Genomic DNA, 17796 nt, shown 5'->3' with positions numbered 1-17796 from the left:
TATGTTTACAGTTTGACAGTTTCAGTTGTACATTCCCAGCTTTACATATTTTATACATTTACCGATCGCTTCTTTTATAAAATTTATACCAAAATTCTAGAATAATAAAAAAAGCTTATATCTGAGAGTAGATAAACATACGTTGAAAAACAACGAAGCTATAATTTTTAAACCCTGGCAGGGTATTTTATTTCCAGTCCGAAGCTCATTACGCATTGAAGGAGTCATTTCCGACCCCATAAACCATATATATTCTTGATCAGCATTAAAAGGCGCATCTTTTTGGCTAAGTCTGGAGGAAAAAAATTTTTTATCAATTTTTTAAAAATTTTATAAGGGGTTACATCATTAAAATTCTCAAAATTTGATAAAATTTTGAATTTCTAACTAAGTATGCAGATTTGTTAACCTTATAAAAACTAACATAACACCGCTTTCCGAATGCAAATTAAGGCATTTTTGACAGAGTTATGCCTATTTTAGTTTTTAATTTGCTATTTTTCTCTGTTCAATTACAGACTTTCCATCGTCATTGCCATCGCCATCGCTCCTAGTCATCAGTATCAGTAGACCTGACACCCACCCTGGACAAGAACCAAGGGAAAGGACCAACGACACACGCAAAAGGATGGTGGATAAGGGATGGGAATGGAGGAATAGGGATCAGGAATCAGGGATAGGGAGAGAGCACAGCCAGAAGCAAAAAGTCAAAGTATTATGGCAGTTTCGATCCGGAATGTTAATCTTTCATAAATAGGACTTCCAGTCAGGTCTGCCGGCTACTTTTACAACAACAGCAACGAACACAACAAGCAACATTTTAATTTTAAAATACTTTATTTTATTCTATGTTAATGAACCTAAATAAAAACAATGAAATACATTATTTTATATTATTTTGTTTTATTTTATTTTTCCTATATAAGAACAATGAAATGAGCATCACTGGTAGTAAGTGAGATGGCATTTTAATGCAAAATAACTAGATGAGCATCACTGGAAGTTAGTGAGATGCCATTTTGTCCCAATAATGCAAAATAGCTAGATGAGCATCACTGGCAGTTAGTGAGATGCCTTTTTGTCCCAATAATGCAAAATAGCTAGATGAGCATCACTGGCAGTTAGTGAGATTCCATTTTGTCCCAATAATGCAAAAAAGCTAGATGAGCATCACTGGCAGTTAGTGAGATGCCTTTTTGTCCCAATAATGCAAAATAGCTAGATGAACATCACTGGCAGTTAGTGAGATGCCATTTTGTCCCAATAATGCAAAATAGCTAGATGAGCATCACTGGCAGTTAGTGAGATGCCTTTTTGTCCCAATAATGCAAAATAGCTAGATGAGCATCACTGGCAGTTAGTGAGATGCCATTTTGTCCCAATAATGCAAAATAGCTCGATGAGCATCACTGGCAGTTAGTGAGATGCCATTTTGTCCCAATAATGCAAAATAGCTAGATGAGCATCACTGGCAGTTGGTGAGATGCCTTTTTGTCCCAATAATGCAAAATAGCTAGATGAGCATCACTGGCAGTTAGTGAGATGCCATTTTGTCCCAATAATAAAATAGCTAGATGAGCATCACTGGCAGTTAGTGAGATGCCATTTTGTCCCAATAATGCAAAATAGCTAGATGAGCATCACTGGCAGTTAGTGAGATGCCATTTTGTCCCAATAATGCAAAATAGCTAGATGAGCATCACTGGCAGTTAGTGAGATGCCATTTTGTCCCAATAATGCAAAATAGCTAGATGAGCATCACTGGCAGTTAGTGAGTTTCCATTTTGTCCCAATAATGCAAAATAGCTAGATGAGCATCACTGGCAGTTAGAGATGCATTTTGTCCCAATAGAGCATCACTGATGCAGATGAGCATCACTGATGCAAGTGAGCAAAACTTTTCATTCAAATTGGCCGCTTTTCAAACTGGGGTAACAGGCGAACAGAAACCAGCAGCAAGCAACTGAAAACTGGTATAAACTGTTATAAAAACTTTTGGGCAAAAATAATAATTGGTATAAACTGTTATATTTCATTTTATGCACTTATACCTATTTGTTGACGACAACAACAGCTTGATGGCAACAACAACCTTTTTACAACAACATCCCTACAGCAGCCAATCCAAATTTCCGAACATTTCCATGCAAATTGCCTGTTTCCCAAATTGGGGTAACAGGCGAACAGAAATCAGCAGCAAGCAACTGAAAACTGGTATAAACTGTTATAAAAAGTCCAAGTTTCGAACCATTGATCTTGGAGTAAGCGAAGACTCAAACCAGATGTGACCATATTGTAATTTTTTTGGCTAAAATGTTGCTTAAATGCACCTGGTCACACTGAAACTGAGTCCAAGTTTCGAACCATTTGAATCCAAATTTAGGTGTTATTTTACAACTGCACCTGGTCACACTGAAACTGATCGTCGTTAAATTCAAATTCAAATTTTGGCAGTTAAATTCAAATTTAAATTTGGCAGTTAAATTCAAATTCAAATTTGGCAGTTAAAATATATAAAAAAATTGTAAAAAATTCTACATTTGAATTTGAATTTAGCTGCCAAATTTGAATGTGAATTTAACTGCCAAATTTGGGTCGGAAACGTCTCCTTCACTGCGTTGCAAACTTCTGACTGAAATTATAATACCCTGCAAGGGTATAAAAACAGTGGAGTTGCTTTTAGGACTAAATCTACCAATTTAAGCTACGGTTTTATCCCCAGTGGCGCCTTAAATTGTATCTATTCAACAGGATTTAACAGCTCCTGCTTGGCAAAACCAACAATTCAGCACAATTGACTGGGCAGTAAATATTTTACTTACTTTGGTTTACTGAGCCACATTTTTGCGCCACACCCTCTTGACCCACTCTGGCACCCTCTCGGCGGGGTTTTTGCTCCTTTGTCCTTTAGGCTTACTTATGTGGGAGTGTTGGCTTGTTTCGGCACTAGATTTATGCCCTTTCTTGTGCAGCTCCCCGGCTAGTGCAAGGATACACAAGTATTTTATTTGTTTTACATGGATTTCTCTGCCCGGCAGATTTGTCGTATTTTATGCCACAAATAAAGCCGCAAGCAGCAGAACAAAAAAATAAACAAAACAAAGGAAAAGGACCTGCCACAAAGTGGAGTTCATCTAAGATCCAAATCCTGGATTTATTACAAGCAGCTTGCAAATTTCCCCTTTTTGAGTAAAAGTCTTTGGGTTTGTTTTTAATTTCTTGTTTCTTTTTATTTCGCTTCATCGTTTCCTTCAGTCTTCGTATAAGAAATAACATTTTGTGGTTGCTGTGGGTGTGTCTATCATTTAATTAAATATTTTTGCGTATATTTTATTATTAATATTTAAACTTACGCTTGCCTGCTGGCTCTTCGCTCTCTGCTCTATGCTCTTCTTGTTTTTTTATACACAAACTGGTTTTTCTATATTCAGAGATTTTTCTGTGGGTTTTTCTAAATGCATTTTGTGCATTTGCCGTCTGCCTTTTGATTTTGCTTATTTAGTATACACGCTTTACGCTTCCTTTTTTCATGTTTTGCATTTTAGAAATATATTTTTTACACTAGCATTTCGTGTGTGTTTTTGTGGTGTGTTGTCGCATTTAATTACATTATTATTTGCAAATGAAAGCCCGAAACCGAAAAATATCAACAAACGAGAGCTTTGATTCAGAATTATTGCTTTTTGGGAAATCATTTATGCTTAAACCAATATCCGCCGATGCATTTGACTAATGTTTTTCCAAATGCACTCTGCCGTACATAAATTATTTACAGTAATCGTACAGACACTCGACCGAGTGCTTCATTTATATACAAATTATATTAATTATTGGCTCAACTTTGAGTTCTGGCTCACTAAGATAATGTTAGGGTAAGTGTTTAATTTAGTTTTAATTTTAATTTTAGTTTTTCCGCCTAAACTTGTCGCTTATATTGTCCTTTGAGAGATGTTTTTGCCGCTGAATTTGTAGGAAACGTGGGAACATGAGAGGCTGTGGTGTATGATCTTCAAAAGGACCCCCGTATCCCTTTGGCAGTTTGGATTCATTTTCATTCAGTTAGTTCTAGGCTCTGGACTGGACTGGACTATTTGGTCCCCATTTCGTACGTTATTTTGCCTGCCAAAGTCGGTGTCGCTCCAAAGAACCTCCACATATTCAGCAGAAATCAAAATTACTTTTACCTCTTCGTTACAGCTAATATATATCCGTTTATATATATATTTAAATTCACTTGTAAGTTGCTTAACCACTAGACGCTATCTAGAGTATTCGAATGCTAAATGCCACTTTAACTATGAGTTTCTGGGGAGAGAAGTAGTAGAGTGAGATGTGAATGCAGTTAGCTTAGTGTTTCTTTGAAATCGTATTCGGTCTTAAACTAGCGGTTAGTATACATATCTAATATATCCGGTATCTGTATCTGCTATCTGCTATCTGCTATCCGTAGGTCATTAAGAGTATTTGTATGCTTGCTATACACGTAGACATATCCCTTGTTTCATTTGACGCTTGTTAAACTTTGTTGCGAGTTACCTCTGTCTCTGTAGTAGATAAAAAAAAACTAAGTCAATCTGGGATGGAGAAAGTATTTAGCAGAAAATCTCTGAAAAAAACTAGTGACTTAACGAATTTTAATTTAAATATTTGTTTAGTTTTCTGTGGGTTTTTGATTACATTAAAATCATAGAAAAATCTTGAATAATTTAACCTCTTTAAAAATATGCTTAAGGCATTTTTAAACCATAATTTTAGGCACATTTCTGACATGGAAAATATTTAAAATATATTTTAGGAAATAATCAAGATTAAAAATATAAAAAAAACATAAAAAACATGAAAATGCCCAAAAATCTCAATAAAAATTCTCCTGCTAAATACTCTCTCTCATATCCTTCCTCCCTTAATCTCTCGCCTTAATCTAACCTCTCACTTTCCCTGTTTGTGTGTGTTTTTCCTTGAATTAAACCCCCTCTTCTATTTCTTTACTTTCCCAACTCAGAACTGACCGCTGCTGGCCTTGGTGCTCTGAACACAGCCCCGATAGTTGTTGTTATTGTTGTGGTGGTGGTTATGGTGGTTGTAGTTCAGTCCCACCATTTCCATCTCCGTCTCCGTCTCCATGTGGGAACCCTTGCGTCCACGTCATACGTAGACCACATGTGGTTTTCCCGCCGCTGGTGGCACTGGCGATGGTCCTGCCGAGGATGCTGCGGAGGAGTGATTCAGGGCCGCCGCCTGTTTCAGCTTCGTCATTGTGTGCGTGTCCGGGTATTCGTAGTGATCGAAGCGCTCGTACAGATGCTCCGGCTCATCGTCGGCCTCCTTGACGGGCAGTTCCCAGTGGTTGAGGGCCCGGTAGTCATTGACTATGGTCTGAGCCTTGATATACCGCTCCAGATCCGATTTATCCAGCTGCGGCATGGTGGCCTGCTGGTACTCATGGCCATTGCCCAGGTGAGACTGGAGCGGCATGGCCGCCGGGTGGTAGTGATGATGGGCCTGCAGGGTCTGAGCATGATGCGGATAGTTCAGGGACATGCCCAGGTTATTGCCATGGTTACTCCCGCCCAGAGTCATGCTCATGCCCAGGCCCATGCCGGGATTATGGTTCTGCAGGATGCGATCGTGGACATTGATGATGCTCTTGCTGGTCCTCAGAGGACCCCTTTCGTGGAGGAGCTTCCTGCGGCGCTTCACAAAGCGCAGGTAGTACAGGACACTCACTCCGATCATGGTAACCAGCAGGCAGGTGATCACGGCACACACCACGGTCACAATGTGCGCCGGACAGGTGATCTCACCCTCGCTCATGGTCAGCAACTGCCGGCGGGTTCTCAGCTTATCCCGCCAGATATCACAACCGATCTGCTGGCGATCCATGCGCAGGATGCCCGAGTTCCGGTTCGAGGAGGAGGTGGCCAGCTCATAGGCACTCGGTTCGGTGGTGTGCAAGGCATTGACTATATGCTGTTCCGCTATATAGGCAGCTAAGGCAGCCACTCCATCGTCCGTGGAGGCCTCATCCGCCTGCTCATCCTCCTCTCCGTCCGCCTCCTTGGCCAGGGCAGCTACTGCTCCTCCGGCAGCATGCTCTAGGGCAGGATCCACTCCCTCGAAATTCCCAGTTACCAGCCGCCAGAGCCACAGCAGCGAGCAATTGCACTGCAGGGGATTATCGCCAAGATATAGCTTCTGCAGCTGATCCACCGGGAACTGGGCAGAGTACAGGGTCTGCAGGCTGTTGCTTTGCATGTAGACCTCCAGGATATTGGGATTGCCCTGGAATAGGCGCATGGGTATGTCGCTCAGCTGGGGGTTGTTGTTCAGGTGCAGCGTCTGCAGGTGTGTGTTGTCCACAAAGGCTCTGGAAGGGATAGAGAAAAAGGGGATTTATAAGTGGAAGCAAGGATATATATTGTAAATTTATAGAAACTATCAGTTATATTAATAGTTAAATCCTTTGACTCTACATAACCAGCTATTTTCCTACAATTTTCCTTGAAACTTTTCCCCAGTGTCTGCCTCTAATTAGCCGAACACTCATTCGTCCTGGCTTTTTATTATTTTTATGCAACTGCAGCTGCTCTGTGTTCGCTTTAATTATGCACACTGTACGATGCATCGGCGTTCAACTTAAATGCCAGGGCAATGAAATACATGAATAACATACATACATTCAGCAGATTTCCCGGGGAAAACACACACATGACAGCGTCAGCTTCGACTTAAGCGACATGGATTTATTTAGCCTGCGTCTATTTCAACTTAATAAAAGGGGGAGGACGAGCGGGAGCAGCAGCAGGAGCCCGAATGAATGGAAAGAAGGATGTAGGGAGGAAGCTGACAAGGCTCCGTGTTATTCGAGCTCCGTGGAGCGTTGTCGTAAATCCCTGCCAAGTTAAGTCAACGCGCTAAGTCGCTGACTTGGAGAAAAGGATGCAGTAGGAAGCAGGATGTGTGTGTGTGCAGTGCATTACCCCGATACCTAAGACCCCAGACCCTATACCAGATCCCTATTTTCAGAGCAGACAGTATTCGTTCCCCCCAAGAAATAAGTGCAACGTGGCGTATGAGCAACATTGAGCGAGCTACGCCGTCTTGACTTACTCCGCTGACACAAAGCGAATTTGTCGCTTTTAAGCGTCCTGCAAGCAGCAGCCAACATTTCATTTCAATACCCAGAGACTCGTCTCCAGCATTTCATGTTAAATGAACGCATTTATTGCACAAGCTGCAAGTTGCAGCAGCAGCAGCAGCAGCAGTTGCAGTTGCTCCCAAGGATCCCAGGATTCCCGCATTGATTTGATAAGTGGCTGCATTTTGCTCGGTTCCTTCGAGGCCATAAGTTTGCTGCGTACCCAGTCGACTGTGCCAGCCACTTGTGATGAATTCAAATGGCAGAGACTGTGCCAATGAGCTCGAAAATTGTTTGTCAGCACTTCAGGGAGAGGGGGAAATTCATTAAGTTGACTGATGGCCCACGAAATACATAGTTTTTTGGGACTTTCGTTGGGTAAAATTAAACAAACTTATTTAACATTTTAAAATAGTTTAAATGTATTTAAAATGATTCTTTTAACAACAATAAATTTTCAAACTTTGTTTTAGTCAAAAGTATATCATATAAAAATTGATAAATATCTATTCTAAATATTCAAATATTTTTGGTCTTTTTAAAGGAAATTATAATTTTATTTTGTCAAGTAGTCATTTCCGACCCTATAAACCATATATATTCTTGATCAGCTTTAACAGGCGCATCTTTCTAGCCTTTTCCGGAAGAAAAAAAAATTTTTGAGATTTTATTCGAAATTTGAAAATTTGATAAGGGGTTACATCATTAAAATTTTCAAAAATTGCCCAAAATTTGAATTTTTTTTATTCTTAAATTTAGTACGCAGATTTATTAATCTAATAAAAACTAGCTTAAGAAAGCAAACCAAACTGAAATTAGAGCTTTTTTGACCGAGTTATGACATTTTTAAAACTTTGATTCGCCCAAAAATATTTTTAAATTTTAAAATCTATCTAAAACTGCCCCTGTAATTTTAATAAGACAATTAAAAAACATTTTTAAGCTTTCCAAAAATTCAAAAAGCTGTATTTATCTTAAACATAGAACAAAAACCAAAACATTTTATATTAAAGCATCCAAGAAAACCCTTAAAAATCCCCCTAAGCCCCCCTGATACCTTTCAGACACTGTCCCAGCCAGACACACTAATCTTGTGCCCACACAACCCCACTCCATCCTCAATATTTACCTACACTCAAGCTGAACTCCACTCCCAGCAACTATCTTTCCACCTTTCGAACATTCAATTTCATGGCAAGTTTAACATTTAACTTAACTACGTGGAAAAAACTTGGCGAAAAAAGCCTCAATTGCAGGCGCAAACGGTTTGTTCAACCTACAAAAAATGGGACTTTGCATTACCAAAACAAACTCGGTCTGCATACGACATAAGCCGAAAATTTACCCAAAACAATTTAGCGGGTAGACCGAACAACAAACAGGAGCCACAGGAGCCACAGGAGCAAAAAATAAATTCAATTATTTGTGCAAATATTATGCAAATAACCGATGGAGGAGCGAAACGTGACATCTAAGAAAGTTTCGGCGGCTAGACGAGCTCCACAGGTTGATGATTTACCTGTGATCGACCTGTTGGCGGGCCTTAAAAAAAAAAAAAAACAAAAACCCAGTGACAACAGGCTAAAGTACAGGGGAAAATATGGAGAAGGACTTTGGTCCCACCTTTTTGCTGTTTGGCTTTGGTTTTTCGGTTTGTTCTCCCCGCGATTCAAACTTCATTTTGCATGTTTCATGTTTTCGACTGGCTACCCTCCCCTCCGCGCCGCGCTTCCTTTTATTTTCGGGATCCTTCTTCTTATTATTTTGTTGTTGTTGCAGGACTATTTTGTCTGCGTTTGCCAACGTCAAACGTGCGGAAACGGAAATGGCTGCCATGTGTGCGTATGTGGGGCTGTGCACTGGGGGAAATAGGGGGGGAGTTTGAGATAGGGTAGGAAATGTTATAAATTTTATTTCTTTAAATTTTAAAATAATAAATAAAGTAAAGGTGAATTTAAAAAATTACATATTTAAATTCAAAATAATCTTATTTTCTTGAATATCCTTCCCCTTTAACTATTTTCTCCCCGTGTCCTTGTGCGCCGCATAAATGTTTGCCTTGTTTCGCTTTGCCTCTTTTTCCTTTTTGGGCTCATATGCAAATTGTCTGTGTGTGTGGGGTGTGTGTGTGGTGTGTGTGCCAGCGAATCTGAATTGGAATTGCTCGAAATCCGATTGAAATGTTTGCTGTCCATGTTCGCTGGGTTTTCAGTCACGATTCCCAGGACTTTGGGACTTTACACACAGAAAGAGCGTCAGAGTTCACTCACATCATCGGGTGGTGGGGTAGGTTTCCCAACTCAGTCAGGCTGTCTGGACAGTCAATCAGTCAGTCTGTCAAACAGTTTGTCAGTCGCTTTTTGATATAGTTTTGAATGGCAGTCAATCCTCATCGGTCTCCCTGGCTCCCTAGCTCCCTATCCACACTCTGCCGCAAATCCTTTTGCTCTCTATTCAATTGATTGACGTTTTTAACTACAACAAAATATGGCTAAGCCCTGGGATCTCTCTCTCAGGGTTCATTGAGCCCTTTGACAGTCGGTTAGTACACCTTTCTGATTTTTTTTCCAGCTGAGGGACATATTATCAAATGATATGGTCGCACAATTTCTTAATGACATTTTAAACGTTTTTAAATTACGCATACGCCCCTTATGAGGTCCTTTAATTTGCCAGGCAAACGTTAGTCAAGGGGGCGTTGTAACAAGGACATGGAATATGTGAAGAAATGTGCAGAAAGGAAGTCAACTTCCCTATCGCCCCTTTAATTTCACATAATTATAGTTTACTTAACAAGAGCATAAAGGGGAGGTGAATATTTCTGGGAAAGTAGTTTTAAAATTCTTTAAAAAAAAAAGAATTTTAGCATTATTAATTAAATATATACCAGAAAAGGTTGCAAATATTTATAGAAAAATTATTATTAAGCTGGAAATATAGCTACCAATTTATATCCATCGTTAAACTTGTATTTATAATTTTTATTAACCCAATATAAATCCCTTATTAAATGAATTTTGTAAATATTTAATCCTTAAACCTTGTTTTTTCCTGTAAATTCCTCTTCATAGTCATTCATTGTCCACACATTAAATATTTATAGAAAAGAGTTAAGCGTTAAAGCAACTCTCTGGCAGGTAATGATGGCAATTTGTCAGAGCCTTTTTTTCCACTCTATGAATTTGTTATCTAATTATGTCACAAATGCATAGAAAATGTGTGTATACATATACATATACATATGTACATGGAGAGCTAATTATGCTCGTACACCGAATGACAACATTTATGTCACACACACTTGGCGTCATGTCCTCGCAGTCCTTGTTTTTATTCGCCGGCAACGACATTTGCCATGTTTCCCATTGAAAGGACAAGAGCGCTTAAAGTGGCCATTAAATTGAACTTTCAATATGATTATCAGTCGGGGAAGTGAATGACTGCCATTTGCAGGAGTCGAGGGGTTAAAAAAGTTGCCATTTTTCCAGCATTTCGTTGTCTGTATTCCCCTTTTTCTCTAATTAAGGAAATATGTCAGCTTAATGAGCCAACAACAGAAGTTCTGCTGGGGGTAAACATGAACATAGACCTTAGTTTTCCTTCTCCTTTAAAAAGTGGGCAAACAGAAAAATTTAAACAACAGAAAAAGCTGAAGAAAAGACAGGAAGAAATTACGGAAACAGGAAAACATAAACATGTTGCCGTTGCTGGCCATATTTTTCCATAAATTATGAGTTTTATTTTTCAAGGCAGTGGCAGTGGCAACTCAAGACCCGAGTAGCTATTATGCGTATTTACCAGGTTCCGCCTCTTCTCTAAGCCTGTCTGCTTATGCATATGCATGTGCCACCCCCCTAAACCCTTAACCCCTGGCTGCACTTGAATTTTGAGTTGAATTTAAATAAAGTTAAACTTTGGCATAATGAGGCAGCAACAATGCCAGGTGGGAATGATGAAAGAACTCAAGGTGAAGAGGAGAGTAGCTCCTGGTGGGAGTGAGGCAGAGAGTAACCAACTTCATTAGCTCTGTGTTTTTATTTTCAAGTGTTTCTGTTTTTAAATGAATAACAAAACGAGTGGCAATTAGCCGGAAGTTGCAAGGAAATTGGAAATTAAATTGATGTTCTTAAGGGAAATTAAAACATATATTTAGGAGGGGCAGGTAGCTAAGTAAAGAATGGGAAATTATTTAAAACAAACTGGACACTAAATTATTTAGGATTGCAAAAGTAGTACCTTATCCTTCAAGCAAAAGCTTAACTAAAACTTTCAATTTAATCCACATCCCAAAAGGTAATAACAAAGGACAGCTGCTTAAATTGTAGCCCATGTCCTGGAACCCTTTGCTCCACCACAATGACTCCATTTCTAAGCCATTACAGCCTGAAGCACAGTCCATTACACTCGAATTTAATTCCCAATTGTCGCATCCAACAACCGGCATCCATCCTCATCAGAATTCAGAGGAAAGGGTACCCTTTCCCACCCGAATATTTCAGGGAGCAACCCCAAAGGGCTGGACTGCCGCAAAAACAAATGTCACACATTTTGGGAGCCCCGCATAAATTTTAAAACAATTAGTTTCAATTTCGAAAGCCACACGGCCAACACCTACCGAGCTTTGACTTTCTGCCTTGGCTCGTATTAAGTCATGTTCACTTGGTATTCCCTTTGAAATTCTGAAACGAAACTCCACCTGTCCACGAATAATTCCCCTCGAATTCGAAGGGTTGTTTGTTTTTCGTGGGGGAGCAGGGTTGGGAGGATGCATGAAGGACGTGCTGCCGCCTAATGAATTTTGCCAAGGACTCGCTGGCGCTGATTGTTTAGGTGTAAGGTTTCCATAATGAGCAGCAGCAGCAGCACCACACACGCACGGGAAATGTATCCTGTCGCCCCATAAACTTGACTATCAACGTGTCGCCATCGGTGCTCACTCGCTCCTGGCTTGTCCTTTTCCCCAACCTCCTGCACAGATTTCAGATTTCCATTAACGCATTTGCATAAATATTTACATGTCTGTCCTCCCCCCCTTAACTTTAAAATAGTTCGCTGTTTCGCTATTTCCTTCAAGGAAAACCTGTTGGGGAGGCAGCCCTTATATGTGGCAAGGTAACAATTTGTTTTGGCAACCCTTTTAATATTTTGCTGTGCGTTGGTTGGTTGCTCCCTTTTGGGCAAATGAATTTTACATCAAGTTCGTATGATTCCCCGAAAAAAAACAAGAAAATATATATGCACATAATTTCCTGTAAACAAAAAGTAAGAGAAAAGACAACCACCAGGATGTTGGACTTGAGGAGAGGAGAATTTTAAATATTCAAGATTATTGGCAGCTGGGGAAAATTAAGAACATATAGTTATGGGAACTTTAAAGAAATTTAAGAGAGAGATGCAAGGGTAAACAGAAAGTAAAATATTAAATAATTTAAATTGAAGTATTTATATATTTTCAAAACCAAAAATGCCATAAATATTTAAATTTTTTACGACTCCCAGCAAATTCCTAAAAATCCTTTTGATAGTTGTAAGGCCTTAAGTTTATTTCTAGCCCCAAGATACAATAATATTTCTTCTTACGAATGCAAAACTTGAAATTCCACAAAATTAGCATAAGGCGGCCAGATCTCTTTTCCCATCTCAAGTCAAGACAAACATTGAATTTAGTTTGCAAATCAGTCAACGCAGACAAACTCACTACTGTACACATACTATATAATATATATATTCTCCCCCGAATGTGTGCAGATTGAGCAACAATTTCAACAGTCTGCGAACAATGTTTTGGGAGGAGGATAAAAGTTTACACAAGGCTGAGACAGACTCTGAGACAGAGACCAAACAAAAGGCAAAAGCAATTACAAAGGCACACTCCAGGGGTGGGTGTAGGGGATGGTGGATAAACCCTAAACTTGGCCTGAACAAAATCAAACGAAAATTCCAAATTAAACTCATTTAAATGGCATATGATGCTCGGCCTCGGCCTCGGTCTCAGTCTCAGTCACTCTCTTCCTTCGACGCTTGTCATGTAAGTCATGTTAATGTCATTGTAAAGCGGCATGTCGCCCCCCCCTGTAAAAGGGGGCGTGGCTTGTGGCTGCTGCTGAACCTCCCTTGTCGGCGGTTGATTGACATGGCAGAGGCAGAGTGGCAGTAGTCCTCGTCTCGTCTCGCATCGACTCGCCTCGTTCATTGATTTGATATGAAAATTGCCTGGAATTATTGAATTAACATATGGTCGAGTTGAGCTCAAGCATTTCCCATTTTCCCCCTCACCACCTCCCCCGGGGTCTCTGTGTGTGGGTGTGTGTGGGTGTGTGTGTGGCGGCATCTTATTACCAAAAGCGTATTAGGCATGATTGATTGCATTGAGGAATAATGATTTGTCTGCCGCTTAGTTTGGAAGCTAAAGGGAAATTTGCTTGATTGTTGTATGGGTACACAGAGAGAAATAAATGGTAATAAAATTAGAATTGAATAGGAAATGTATTACCATGAAAAAGGGTACAATTTCCATTCGGAACAGATGAAGATTTCATTGAAAAAAAAAAAATACATTAAACCTCTTTCAATTATTTTTTAATATTTCTATAAAGATTTATTACATTTCTAAGAAGTGTTACTAATTTTCTCCCAGTGTCCCTGTCTTTGGGTGAATTTCTAATGCCTTCAATGGGCGTGTAGGTCACGTGCAAGTGTGTGAAAGTGAATGGTTTGATTAGTCTGAAACTCCAAAGGGAGTACGTCTTCTTAGCAAATTGTTCAGAGTTTCCTAAGAATGTTTAATGATTCATTTGCCAAGAGGGAAAGTGCAAATGGAAAGCATTTAGTAAACATTTAAATCCTAAACAAGATAATTACAGGCTTAAGCCAGCTTGGAGTTGACTTTAAGCCCTCGAAACACATCTCCAAAATGTTTGCTCTCTAAGTTTTTCCAAATCCCAATGGCTGGTAAACTGGGCTTGTTTATTGTTAGCTCCTTGGAAAACAAATAGTTTCGTTTTCATCTGACCCAGTTCCCACTTTTTAGAAGATCACCATGAGAGAGAGAGTTGCTTTTGGGTGAAAAACTTATTTGGGGCTAAGAACTTACCTCGAATCGATGCGCTGCAAATAGTCAAGCCGACTCAAATGCAATTCGCGCAAATGAAACAAGTTGAGGAAGGCGACGGCGGGCAGCTGGGAGAAGCGATTTCCACCCAGGTTCAAGTAGGTGAGATTCGAAAGTTTCGACAACTGCTGGGTGGGCACCATCTGCAATAGATAGAGAATAAAAATGGGGAGTGAGAATGAGAACGGAGAACGTTTTATTTGGAGTGCAAACTTTTGCCCTTCTGGATCCAATCAAATATTAATGCTGGCCACTCAACTTTAAAAACGTTTTGCGGTTTGTTGTACAGAAAGGGCGCTTGTCCTTCACCCCAAACACAAAAAAAGGGAACACTAAATAGTGCTAGAAAGAACAGCATAAAAAAAAAAATAAAAGGAAACCGGAAAACAAGCCGAACAATCAATACGAAAGCGTTGTTTAAGCGACTGCAGCGGAAACGGAAACGCGCGTCATGTACTTCCGTTTTTGCTCCCTTTTTGTGTTCAATCACTCTGCCGGCCAACAAATTCGTCTCTAGTTGTGGTACCCTGGACTTTTTTAAGGGAGAGGGTATATTGTTACGTGTGTGAACCTATTTAAAACTAGAAAAAAAGGAACATTTCTACTTAATTTCTTTCTTGATTATGTTTTATAGTTTGTTGTGTTTTTTTCAAGACCTTGAAGGTATCTTACATGAAACAATTAATGAGTATTTCATAGTCGTTTCCTTAGTTTTTTTTTTCATTTTTTTTTGGGCAATAAAATCAATCTTGCAACGAATTTGTTACAACTACTGAGACAGCTTCGAGGAGAGTGTGGCATGCATAAAAGAAAAGGCTCCCTTTTCCCCTCCCACAGAGCGGGTCAAAAGCTTTTGGCTGTAATTTTGGCTGCCAGTTGTGTTCACCTTCCCTCCCCCTTTCCACCCTTTCCACCCTTTCTTCGCTTTCCCACTCTCCCTTAGCGTGTCGGCGGAAGCTACGTGCCAGGCGCCCGGACACGAACACACTCCGCGATAACGTAATGAACTTTTGGGTTAGCGGGGGGGAAAAACTCAAGGAAAGCGGTGGGGAAAAATAAAGGAAATTTGGGGGGAGTATAACAAGGAAGAAGGGACTAGCTTTGTGTGTGTGTGAAAGCTCATAAGGCAGTGAAAATGGTTGAAAATTAAAAGGCATTACGCATACGCAATGTAGGCCAAGCCGGGCAATTGTTTAACCAAATGGCAACACTTTTTTCTTTTTCCAGCACCCCTTTTACAATTTTTCTTTTTGCTCTCTGTGTGTGTGTGTGTGTGTGTGCGGTTGGGTGTGCTTTTCATGTTTGCACTGCACTCAAAGGGAAAGCTGGACTAATTAAAAGGCTTTGCCTCTCCTTTGGCCCCAAAGAACTCGAAGGGGGAGAGAGCAGAGTGTAGGAAAAGAAAGTGAAATTATATTGACTTTGATTTTGCAATTTAATTTCCTTTTTTCTTCAAACCAAAATGAATGGGAGAAGATGCGAAAATGAAAGCTAATTAGCAAGCAATTTAAAAGGAAACTAAGCTCACTTTAAGCATAGTAAACAATTTTATTTGGCAAGGCTTTCAGCACTCTCATCTCTTAATCATTCAAAATTTGATGTTCCGCCCGGGCTCACACACATGTGAAAATTCCCAGAAAGAAAAGCACACAACATATACAGCATTTTCATGGAAATTTATAGCAAAACGATTTGCTCAGCTTGTGCAGCGGCTCGCAAAATTTATGCAACACAAAAACTGAAAACTGAATGCAAAAAATATGGCAAAATAAATAAATTCGAATGAAACTTGATGCGATTTTATATATATTTTGTATTCTCTTGAATATTTTTGCAATTATTCTGTTTAATCTGAGGGAGAGCTTGGGGAGTGCAATAATATTTGTGTATATTTATGCACTTAATGCAAAATCACAGCACAACCCCTAAAAGAAACAATAAGTACAAATCGAAACAACTGTTTTCCACCCTCTCCGCCATCAGCAAATATTATTGTTGAGTTATGAAAATGTAAAATTGTGCATAAGTTATTTCGATCTAAAATGAATTTGTTTGTTCGGGATTTCCATTTGGGACGACGCAAATGGAAAATGCATTGTGGAAAATGCTGGAAATATATGCAATATTTAGAATAATCAGTCAATTGGGCGAAATATTTACTTTAACCATTTATTTTGATTTATATTGTGCTTTTCAGCATTTATTTTGATTTATTCTGGCTTTTAATTCGTGAAATGGAAATTGTGGGAAATTATTTTGGCGAAACGTAAATGGAAATTATAAGAGTGGAGAAGCTATATAGTTTATATATTTCTCTTACAGATGAAATCAATTTTATTTTGGTAAAATATTTCTAATTATTATTTTTATGATATTTATTTCTAATATTTACTAATATTTACTTTCCTATTGACATTTCCTGTTCCATTTAAGCTGCTTCCTAACACACTTCATAAATCATTTTCAAGCTTGGAACCTGCATGCTTCATGAGCTCATGTTCCAGACTCCAGACTCTCGCAATTTCCTGCATTTTCCTCTTCCCCCCGGAAAAACTATGCAGATGCAGACAACAATTTCATGCACTAGCCGCATGCCGAAATGGTTCTGGATCGAGTCTAGGGATATATATCCCTTCGCTCGCTGCCCCTCTTCTGTGTCTCTGCATAATAAAACAACAATCTGTCCAATAGGAAAAAGAATGCCATTTGGAAAATACCGAAACAGGTTGAGAGGATGCAGCCAGCGGGGGGAGTTAAAGTGGTGTGGGTGGGGGAGAGACCATATTTCAACTACAAAATGCCAAAAGGTATTTTAAGTAGTTTCGAACTGATTCCGAGCGCCATAAATTCCTCAGCAGCGTCAGCCGTTGCTGTTGCCGTTGACTACGCGCGGTTTTCCCAGCTTTTACTGCCTGCCATTGCACCTGCTTAGAAGCTCGGGATTTTAGCCATCAGACAGGACACACACAGCGCACACAACACACACACACTTTATACCCATCCTAACGACCATAAGTATATAGATATACACAGGAATCCCAGTGGCACAAGGAACCTTAGTCCACTCGGCCTGGAGTCCAGGACTCGGGCTGCATTGCATCCATCAGTTTGCATAAACAGGCTGCTGATGTTGCAAGTACAGGAAGTGCAGTGAAAGAAATTTTGGTACTCTTTGATAAGAAATTAAATTGGAAATTATGAGCTAACTTGCTAGTTGCTATTCCTTTATTTTAAAATATATTTTAAACCCACTTTCAGGGAATGAAAGGACGTTAAGATATATTTTACTACATTCTCTAAATTTTTAGATCTCTTAAACATTTTTTTATAGATAATAAACTCCTAATTGTTACTTAGTATCAGCACTAATTTTCTCTCTGTGTTCTGCCAGTCTGTGATTACATAAAAACGCATTTCTGGAGACTTTACCCATTCCCCCTCCTCTGTGAGCGGGACAGAAGGGCAGGAGATTTGCACAACTCAACTGGAAGTTAGTTGCTTACTCCTTTTGCCAGACATTATCCTTGCAGCCTCCTGCCAACCTGTG

General features: G+C 39.6%; 2 protein-coding genes across 2 annotated transcripts in view; one reads left to right on the top strand and one right to left on the bottom strand.

Moving 5' to 3' along the window:
* The window catches only part of LOC108085134 (outer dynein arm-docking complex subunit 4), a 178414-nt gene extending 177618 nt beyond the window's left edge, over positions 1-796 (top strand). Inside the window, exon 2 of the transcript XR_011444475.1 lies at positions 519-796. The gene's annotated coding sequence lies outside the window, so the exon portion shown is untranslated. The remainder of the gene's footprint in view (positions 1-518) is intronic.
* A 2408-nt stretch (positions 797-3204) lies between these two features.
* Fili (Fish-lips) overlaps positions 3205-17796 on the bottom strand; it is an 82263-nt gene continuing 67671 nt past the window's right edge. Inside the window, exons 4-5 of the mRNA XM_017163433.2 lie at positions 14232-14392; positions 3205-6367 (exon numbers count right to left, since the gene is read on the bottom strand). Of these exons, the coding sequence (XP_017018922.1) occupies positions 5146-6367; positions 14232-14392 (1383 nt within the window). The 3' untranslated portion in view covers positions 3205-5145. The remainder of the gene's footprint in view (positions 6368-14231; positions 14393-17796) is intronic.

The sequence above is a fragment of the Drosophila kikkawai genome, chromosome 2R, assembly GCF_030179895.1.
Source record: "Drosophila kikkawai strain 14028-0561.14 chromosome 2R, DkikHiC1v2, whole genome shotgun sequence".
NCBI classification, from domain to species: Eukaryota; Metazoa; Arthropoda; class Insecta; order Diptera; family Drosophilidae; genus Drosophila; species Drosophila kikkawai.
Note: the sequence above shows the minus strand (reverse complement) of the source record. Positions and strands in the feature narration are given on the sequence as shown.